We start from the raw sequence: 9,933 nt of genomic DNA on the forward strand, positions 1-9,933 counted from the left end.
TATGCTGTGCATTCTACTGAGACATCAAGTTTCCGGTAAGACTGGTAATACAGGGAACACCTGGGTGGCTCAGTTGGTTAAGTGGCTGCCTTCGGCTCAGCATCCCAGGGTCCTGGGATCGAGTCCCACATCAGGCTCCTTGCTCAGCAGGGAGACTGCTTCTCCCTCTGCCTCTGCCTGCCTCTCTGTCTCTGCCTGTGCTCACTCTCTCTGACAAATAAATAAATAAAATCTTAAAAAAAAAAAAAAAGACTGGTAAGGCAGGACTCTTTCTGGAGGGGTACCTTCCATTTTGTCCCCATCCTCTCTTTGCCTTCCTCCAGGCAGCTAGCCAGCCCCCATGCTTTCTCGGTCTCTGGGGGGACTTTTGTTTGGTAGGGACAGAAATGGAAATTGTTCTAGACATACTTTGCTTTGGGAATTTTTTTGGTTGGTTCCCGCCCCCCCAAAAGCCCGAGTCCATTAAGGCAATTATGCTTGGCAGCCCCAACAGGGAGGGGAGAGGAAGAGCGCTTCAGAGACTCAGCGAGGCAGGGAGAGGAGTGTCTGGAGCCTGGGAAAGTGGCTGAGCCCAGTTTTATGTTGTCCCGGTGGCAGCAAAGTCCTCACTGTGGCCCCTCAGCAATCTCAGGAAGAAAGCATGGGGGGACAAAAGGTGGACCGCAAAGCCAATGGGACTTCTTGGTGACCAGAAACTGCAAAGCCAGTGGACTTGGAGGGACAGAGGCGGCCCAGGGCGGTGTGCATTCTGCTATCAGGCTGGTGGTCACATGAGCGGTCCTGGTGCCACCCAAGATCCTAGAACTCCCCTGGGAGGCATCGGTCTCAAGAAAGACTGAGCTGCCTGGTAGAATGCCAGCCAGGAGACAAAAAGAAGTCCCCTTAAAGGACACAAGAGATATGCGATATTTTTCATATATTTGTCTTGGTTCTCCTGAAAGCCTGGTCAATATCTTTCAGATGCTTTAAAAAAAGAGTTTGATGTTTTAGAAAGAGTCTAATGACACAGAAAAACCCACGGGGTTCTGGGAATTGGGTCTGTTACTGGTTCAGCCAAGCCGGGTAAGTACAGATGCCACTTGGTGTCGGTGTGCTTTAACTGCAAGTGGGATGCCCCCCAGGGTATTAGCTGCCGGCTAGCATTTGTTGAGCTCTAAGCACTTTATACCCTGTTACCTGGTTATTGGCTTCTTTCAACTACAATGGCAAGTAGGTGTATACTGCTATTGCTGCTACTTTACAGAAAGGGAAACCAAGGCACAAATGGGCTCCCTTCCTTGCCCAAGGTCATGCAGTGAGTGGCAGGGCCAGAACCTTGGCAGCACGACTCCCGAGCCTGTGGTATTAGCTACTGTCTCACACTGCTAGCCTTCTGAACACGGGACAATTTAGTGTGACAAACGCGTTGGAGTATGGACTATATATCACAGAGCATGTAAACTCAGGAGGAAAAGGAAGGTAGTTGGAGCTGAAAGCAAAATGGAAGGACAGTTCAATTTAGAAGTTTGGCCATAAATCACTAATTTTTAAAAAAACACTGACCAGAAAAATGCAAATCGCGAAATGACAAAGATGCCTCACTTAGAGAAGAAGCCTTATACAAGGCCATTTAAGGGAAGCTCCTAACTTTCCAGTCGGTCCCTCTTAACTGTTACTCAGCACCCAGACGTCATTCCTGGGCCTGCTTCACACCAGCATCCGCTAGAGGGCACCCCTTTCCCCAGGGCAGGGCAGGACACCTCAGGCATCAACCCGGTCATGGGCCAGGCACCAATCCCAGCAACTCTGCCCTCTGACCCTCTCTCCTGCTCTTCTGTACCCCTCTGGCTCCTGTCCCATTGCCCAGGCACTGAGAGAGCACCTTCCTATTTCAAAATTTGGCTTTTTAAAAAAAATATATATTTTTTTAATTATTCACTGGAGAGAGAGAATGAGCAGGGGGGAGGGTTAGAGGGAGAGGCAGAGTATGCACTGAGCAGGGACCCAATTCAGGGACTCGAGCCCAAGACCCTGAGATCATGACCTGAACCAAAGGCAGAGGCTTAACTGTCTGAGCCACCCGGGTTCCCCCTATTTCTAAGTTACTGACAAATTTGCATTTATGTTTAAGACTTTAAAAATATGAAAATAATTTACTATATATTTTAACTCTTTACACTAGTTCTAAGAGGGCTGGAAGGCACCACTTATAGCATGTTTTAGAAATAATGTGGAGACTTTTTTTTTTTTTATACTTTTAGGCCCTTCCTAGTCAAAGTGTGGTCCATGGAACTGCAGCATGGACACCACCTTAAAGCTTGTTAGAAATGTGGAATCCCAGAGCCAGCCCCTGGACTCACTGAATCAGAATCCACATTAGACAAGTTCCTGGGGTGATTCATGTGCACATTATAGTAAAGAAGTATGGGACTAGAATTTACATACTGAAATATGTGTCATTTTATTATAATTCATTTTTTTTTATTTCTCCTTTATATTGCTGTTAGGGTGCTACTTTTAAAAATATGTGTTGTGGTAGGCAGGATAATTATCATTCATTTCAAGGTCCCAGAAATGTGCTACGAAATATTTTTTATACACGGAACAAAGGTCAGAGACAGAATGGTAACCGCTGTTTTAAAATACTGTTGACCCTTGAATAACTCGGGTTTGTACTGGATGGATCCACTTACACAAGTTTTTTGTTTTTTGTGTTATGTTTTGTTGTTTTGTGGTGTTATTGTTAATAAACATAGGACAGCACCTTGAATGGACTTTCCCCTCCTTCTGATTTTCTGAACAACGAATTCTCTTCTCTAACTTACTTTAATGTAAAAATATAGAATGTAATATGTATAACAGACAGAATATGTATTCACCGACTGTTTATGTTCTTGGTGAGGCTTCTGGTCAACAGGAGTCAGTAGTGTAGTTTCAGGGGAGTCAAAGTTACACGCAGAATTTTAGCCGCAGGGTAGATTGGTGCCCCTAGCTACCCACCTCCCAACCCCAGTTGCCGAAGGGTCAACTGTATCACGAGTCTGAAAAAGTTTGAAATCCCGCTGCCCTCTGTCCTTTCTTGGACATCATTTTGTGATTTGGGGCAGACCCCTTCATGTGTTTGGCCTTAATCTCTTTACGTGTAAAATGAAGGGCATAGAATTAACTTAACTTTAAGAACTTGTCCAGACTTGTTTAAGGCCAGCAACACGGAGGGAGGCATGCACAGAAAGTGAACGGGTTTGCAAAAAAATGAAGAAAACGTAAGAAAGAGCAAAGGATACTCAGCAAAGGGGAAAAAGAATTATCAAAGGGTAGAAGGGACAGGGAGGCGAGAATGTGGAGAGACTGATAATGCAGACAGGAAGACAGGAAAAAGAGATGGCTTCTGATAAAAGCAATTCCACCAGCCCATGAATTTTCATGGCTACCAGCTGGCATAAAATCATAAAGACAATTTTCAGCTCCTCTAACGGAATTGCATTTGTAATAATCATAACAATATTTCTACAGAGTAAAAATGACAAAGATAATTTGAAATGGAAAACACTGACAAGATGCAAAATAAATGTGCTCTACCTGGCAACAAATTTAGGGATGGGACAGAATTTGCATGAGGAAAATTTATAAGCCAGCATATGACGGGGCATCAAATCTGGCCAAGTTTTTGATGGCTCCTTGTTAACCTCCTCAGGTAAATCAGAGGGAAATGATTCTGCACTAGCCTCTTGCAACAGAGACTTCCTTCCCACCATCAAATCTGTGGCGAGACGCACTCCTTTCGCTTTTCATTATCTGCTACACGGATAGGGCCTGAGTACGTGTTCCAATGCCATGTCCAGTCCTAATTCTAATTCTCCACTGACTGAGGTTTGCAGCTTTGAGTACCTACTAAGTGTGAGATATCCCATATGATGCACTAAAGCCTTCCACCATCGTATGTCCTGATAGGGGTGACGAACATGAGTTCACATTTGCTCAGAGGGTTTTATATGCCAGGCAAATATAACGGCCACGACTACCTGCAGTAGTCACTTTGGTAACCATCATGTGTGTTTTTCACCAAAGCCTTTGAACATCCCTGGGAAATAGCAACTATTATTACCTAATGCTACTCTTGGAAAATTGGGAAATCGGGAAGATGAAATAACTCGCCGTAAATCACACCACTAATGACCAGCCGAGCCTGGACTCCAAGCCCGCTACTCCAAGCTACGGTGGGTGTCCATCTCTTTAACGACGGCCTTACATGAGCTTGGAAAAATAACAGTGACCGGCGGAAATCACACTAAACTAACTGTCACTTCATCTTCCTCCTCAGCCCCTCCTTCTGAATCCACATGGCTGGGTACTTTTACTCTTTGTGAGGGCTTCTTTATCATCCCGCATAATTGATTCCTTGACTGGAATAAATAGGAAGAAATCCTGCTGGAGGGGGCTTCAGAAGCTGGGTTTTAGGGCAATAGTCGTAGGATATTGATGCTGGATGTATTTTCAATGGGAGAAGACTTTTTTTGTTCAATTTATAAAGCTTCTTATTAAGAAAAAATCCTTGCTTACTTTGACAAATATAACAGTAATTGGGACCTTCCATCAGCCAGAGATGATGGTACCCCCTGGGGGAGCCCACCACGCCATGAAGGACCCATCTAACGAAAGGAAATAGCATGGTCAAAGGCATGAGGAGGGAGATCATCTCTTTCTCTCTCTCTTTTTTTTTTTTTTTTTGAGGGTGGGGTGGTTAGGGAAAAAGAATCCCTCCATTTTTATCTTGCCCCAGCTTCTTAGAAATTTTTACCTGAAACAGACTGGAAATACTGCATGGTCCAGGCGATCAGTACAGACAGCAGGAAGGTCCCCAGAAAGTAGATCTGCAGAATCCGAAGCACAAGTTAGATGGCTGCTGAAGGGCAGGGACCTTGAGGGCAGGGCTGGGGGAGATGGCACCTACCAGGGCAGAGCGCAGGACGGCGCCCCAGATGAGCCGCAGATGAAGATAAAGCCAGGCTAGGGAACAGGGGCTGAAGGACTCCTCGCTGCTCTGGTTCCAGCACCTGCAGACAAAAAGACAGGGAATCCGGAGGGATCGGCAAACCTCGGGGGCATCGCCCATGACCTGTGTTGTCAGATCCTCAATCTTCCCCTCCTTCTTTGGGAAAACAGGCACGCTTAAGGTGAAAAAACAGAGACATGAAGCCCATTCTAAAGAGTTGGGGCCCACCCTGATATTCCAGGCTCCTGGCTGGAAAAGATCAGTCCTGTCCTTAATAAAAAGCTAGTGGGTCAAGGAGGACCCCAACAGGGACCCGCCAGAGCAATACTCCTGTTTGAGTGCTGGTCCAGAGTGCAGACATCAGAACCCTTCCCTATCTTGCAGAAAGGCACGGTCTAATCAGACACACTATTCTTTCCATTCTGGTGGGAAACCTTGGTCAGCACTTTAACTTCCGATCAAGCACATTCTGTACAGTAAGCCTCAGGTGCTAAAAAAGGGAAATAGTTTGGGTCCAGCTGAGTGTTCTCGAATCAGAACAAATCCTGAGCCCTTTTCATAACAACTGGTGTTATGTAATGAGAGAAACTGACTTTAACCAAGAAGTGAACACCACCCACTTGGGTTCCCCCAGATTCCACAGCATTAAAAAAGGCTCCAGACTCACCTTTCGTACAGTTCCTGGAGGATAGAGATGTTATTAGAATGGATAGTTGGGTCAATTTCCAAGAAATCCAAAATATGGTGTGGGATTATAGCACCTTCCTCAATGAGCAGAGCCAGGTTAAAGAAACCCTGAAAACAAGCCACAAACCAAACTCATCAACGCCTTATAATAAACCCCAGACACACACCCTTCATCAGAATGTAAACTTTTACAACCTCTGGTTGTTGTTTTGTTTTGTTTTGTTTTTTTTAAAGTCCCTCGAGCCAGATGGTTTTGTCATCTTCATTGATGGATTGTTTCCCTAAATATATGCATCTGAGAAATTTATTTGCAGGAGAACCGGGAGGCTTTCAGAAGATGCTGTGTCCCATCTGCTCAGAAGCCAGTCAACCAGGGGAATCTGTCCTTTCCTGCTCACTCTCTCAAGACAGAACTCCCTGGAAAACGTGCTCTTGTGTCATCAACAAACCAGAATACCAAGTTGAAGGCAATGTCTATCACTTACAGATTACTCTCTGGGATACCATCAGCGTGTCAGAAATTGAACAGAATGTTCTCCTGACTGCATTCTAACATAGAGAATCTCTTGCACAAAGTCACATACAGGGGTTTGTCTCTGCTCTCCCAGGCCAGTGTGGAAAACTTCCCACTCTCCTCTTGGCACAGCTCCACTCAGATACAACTCCCTACCTCTTCCTGTTATACACCTTGTTCTCTACCCTCTGAGGTAGAACCTGCTTTAATGGGCTGTGCAGATCTAATGTAAAAAACCAACAGAATTAAGAGCCTGACAGTAGAGGAACTTCATAAAGAATGGGAGCTGCTACTCTGTCTGGGGAGAGGCACAGTCCATCAGGAACGGAGCATATGGCCGGACAGAGACATCAACAAAAATGATGTGTTACTTACCACTAGGGATTTACAAGTGAAATGGGACTGTTGCCCTTCAAAGAATTCATGGTCATGTTTTAATGACTTATATCCTCCCTTTGACCTTTCATTTCAGTTGCCACAGACAAGGATCTCAGTGAAAATCACCTCCAACAGGTTCTATATACCAGGCCTCTCATTACCATCCTATGCAATAATCATGAAAACGTAACAGCAGCTAACATTTTCTGAGTGATGCTATATGTGAGGCACAGTTATATATATATATATATATATATATATACTTGTTTATTTACCTAATGCTCATAACAGCAAATTGAGATAGGTACTATTAGCCTCTCTATTTTATAGGTGGGATGCTGGGGCACAGAGAGGTTAAGGACATTGCCCAAGGTAATACAGCTGGACAGGGGCAAGAGCTGGAATTCAGATGCAAGCAGACAGGGTCCAGAGCCTCAAATTTTTACCTTCATTATTCTGTCAAATAACCTCTAAATAGATGAAAGTGTTGAATCTTTGAGATGTCCACAAAACACACACTTACAAACACGGAGAAAATAGACTCTTTCTCCACTCTTTAAAAGGAACATACTCTTAAATTTGAGATATTAGAAGAAAAGAAAAAAAAATCACTTTTATGATTTTAATGCCTCTTGGAAAAATAGCAAAATTAAAATAAATGGGAAAATAGACTAGGGGAATATTTGTGTACAATATAATAGCTTAAGCTTTATTATCTACTGGGAAAATGTATAAAAAACTAATTATGATTTAAATGGGGGGAAAAAACCGCAGTATCAGGGATGCTTTGGTGGCTCAGTCGGCTAAGCGTCTGCCTTTGGCTCAGGTCATGACCCCGGGGTCCTGGGATTGAGCCCTGCATCAGACTCCCTGCTCAGAGGGCAGTCTGTTTCTCCCTTTCCCTCTGCCACTTCCCCTGCTCCTGCTCTCCCTTTTACTCTGCTCTTTCTCTCTCCCAAATAAATACATAAAATCTTAAAAAAAAAAATAAAATTATCAAACCTCCAGTAGATAAATAGGAAAAGAACATGAATAGAGAATCCACATATATCATGAGTAAGTGATCATAAAGTCTATGTAGAAATGTGCATTGCCACCAGTAATCAAACCGATGCGACATAAAACAATAAGGAAGTTATCAACTTATAATTATTTCACTAGAATAATTAAAAGTGAAGTCATGAAAACATCCCATGCTGACAAGATTTCAGTTCTCTTCTCACACTCAACCACTGCTTGGTAAGGTATTCCTTGGAAAACCCTTCCAGAAAGCTCATCAGCCATATGCTATTATTATGTAGCCATGAGACAACTTCGACTGATTGACTCAGTCATACAAGCCCTCAGATTATAAAGAAATTATTCAAATGGAGATAAAAGATGGAGGTACGACCGTGTCCACTAAAGCACTCGATAGCTTTGTAAAACAACAGGAAAAGGCCTCCGCGTCTTCCTTAATAGACTATAAATCCCAAAGGCAAAAATATTGTCTATCTTTTTCTCTCCCATCCTCACCACTAAGAAGTGTCTAGGACATGGCAGGACTGAATAAATAGGTGCTAAATCAATGAATAAATTAGCAAATGAGAATAAACGTCCACCAATAAGATAAAGCTTAATAAATTACAGCCATGCGCACAACAAAATATGGGGCAGAGGCTAAGAATAATCAATAATTACAGAGACTATGCAGTAAAATGCACACATCTCTGCAATATGAGAAAAGAGATGCATTTCTTAAGGGGCACAGACACTGTTGTTAACATTACAGAGACATGCTTGCTTGTAGACAGCAGCTGGAGGGGGATGGGAAGACAGGAGGGAGTAAAGCCCCCACCATGGAAATGGGCTGCATCCTTTAATTTTTATTTTCCTCTAAAATTGCATTTTAATGTTTGCATAACATTGTTTGTCCAAAAAATAAACATCAGAATTGAAAATAAAATCGGTCCCCTAAATTTGAATGCCAACAGATATCATTGAAGAAAGGTTGGCTCTCTACCGAGTCCTTTTAGCATCAACTCTGATTTCATTCCAGAAGAAATAATTATAGGAAGGGTCATGTCCATTGAGTGTACTCAGTGCTGAATGTCTAATAACATTCAATCCTCATCCCTATGAGCTAAATACTATTATTAACCCCAGTTTGCAAATGAGAAAACACCAACTCGGTGATTCAGTGACTTGCCGGGTAGGAATAGCAATGAAGTGGTAAAGACATGGGTGTTTAACCCAAGTAAAGAAACACTCAGATATCGTACCTCCTTAAAAAACAAAAACAAACAAACAAACAAAAACTAAGATAGGGATGAGATTCCAACCTTTGCTCTGTAATCAAACCCTGAAGCACAACACCAGAAACCTGGTATCTAAGAAGACATCAAGCATGGAGCACCTGGGTGGCTCAATTAAGCTTCTGCCTTTGGCTCAGGTTATAATCCCAGGGGCCTGGGTTGGAGGTACTGGGCTCCCTGCTCAGTGAGGAGTCTGTTTCTCCCTCTCCCTGTGCCCCTCCCCTTGCTTGTGCTCTCTCACTCTCTCTGCCAAATAAATAAATAAATAAATAAATAAATAAATAAATAAATAAAAAGGAGGCATCAACCATTGTGACTTCCATTGTGAAAATGCCCCTGAGATTCTCACAGGAGAATTCTGATTAGCAAGTGTCAGAGAGAGGGAACAGGATCATCATCGCTCACCACACCAATGATCGTTGCGAGCAAGATCTACTAAAGGATGCTAAAACTAGTGGACAGAAATTTGAGGAGAAACAGAATGCATGCAGAGTTGCAAATGATTTCCCTAGGGTATATATAAATTAGAAAGGAAAATGTTAACTTTACAGGGGAGAAACCCAGCCAAAGCTAACTTAACCAAGCCACACCAGTAATCAGACATACTAACATCATGTGGCTCATATGATACACCAAGGACACATCGCTTCTGTGCTTTCCTTGCCCAGAATGCATAACTTCATTCCATTCATGAGGCAGCAGAAGACAGCCAAATTAAGGCACAGTCTACATCATACCCAAACAGTGTTCTTTCAAAGTATCAAGGTCATGGAAGACAAACAAAGACTGAAGAATTGTTATCGATTGAAGAAGACTAAAGAAATAGGACAACTAAATGTGATGTAGGAGCCTGGATGGGATCCTGGAACAGAAAAAGAACATTAGTGAAAAAATGAGTGAAATCCAGGGGAAAGCCTCAAGTATACCTAACGGTACTGAAGCAAGACTGACTTCTTAGTTTGATAATGGTATTGTGGTTATATGCAAGATAGTCACATTCAGGGAAGCTGGGAGACTTGTATATAGCAACTCCCTGTACTCCTTTTGCAACTTTTTTATACATTTAAAAATCCTCTAAAATAAGACCC

General features: G+C 43.0%; 1 protein-coding gene across 4 annotated transcripts in view; it reads right to left on the reverse strand.

Annotated features, from left to right (window-relative positions):
* The window catches only part of SEL1L3 (SEL1L family member 3), a 128,917-nt gene that overhangs the window by 33,500 nt on the left and 85,484 nt on the right, over positions 1 to 9,933 (reverse strand). For all 4 annotated transcript variants that reach the window (XM_059381997.1, XM_059382016.1, XM_059382007.1 and 1 more), the window contains exons 21-23: positions 5,640 to 5,767; positions 4,931 to 5,033; positions 4,778 to 4,850 (exon numbers count right to left, since the gene is read on the reverse strand). In XM_059381997.1, coding sequence (XP_059237980.1) covers positions 4,778 to 4,850; positions 4,931 to 5,033; positions 5,640 to 5,767 — 304 coding nt within the window. The remainder of the gene's footprint in view (positions 1 to 4,777; positions 4,851 to 4,930; positions 5,034 to 5,639; positions 5,768 to 9,933) is intronic.

The sequence above is a fragment of the Mustela nigripes genome, chromosome 1, assembly GCF_022355385.1.
Source record: "Mustela nigripes isolate SB6536 chromosome 1, MUSNIG.SB6536, whole genome shotgun sequence".
Lineage (NCBI taxonomy): Eukaryota > Metazoa > Chordata > Mammalia > Carnivora > Mustelidae > Mustela > Mustela nigripes.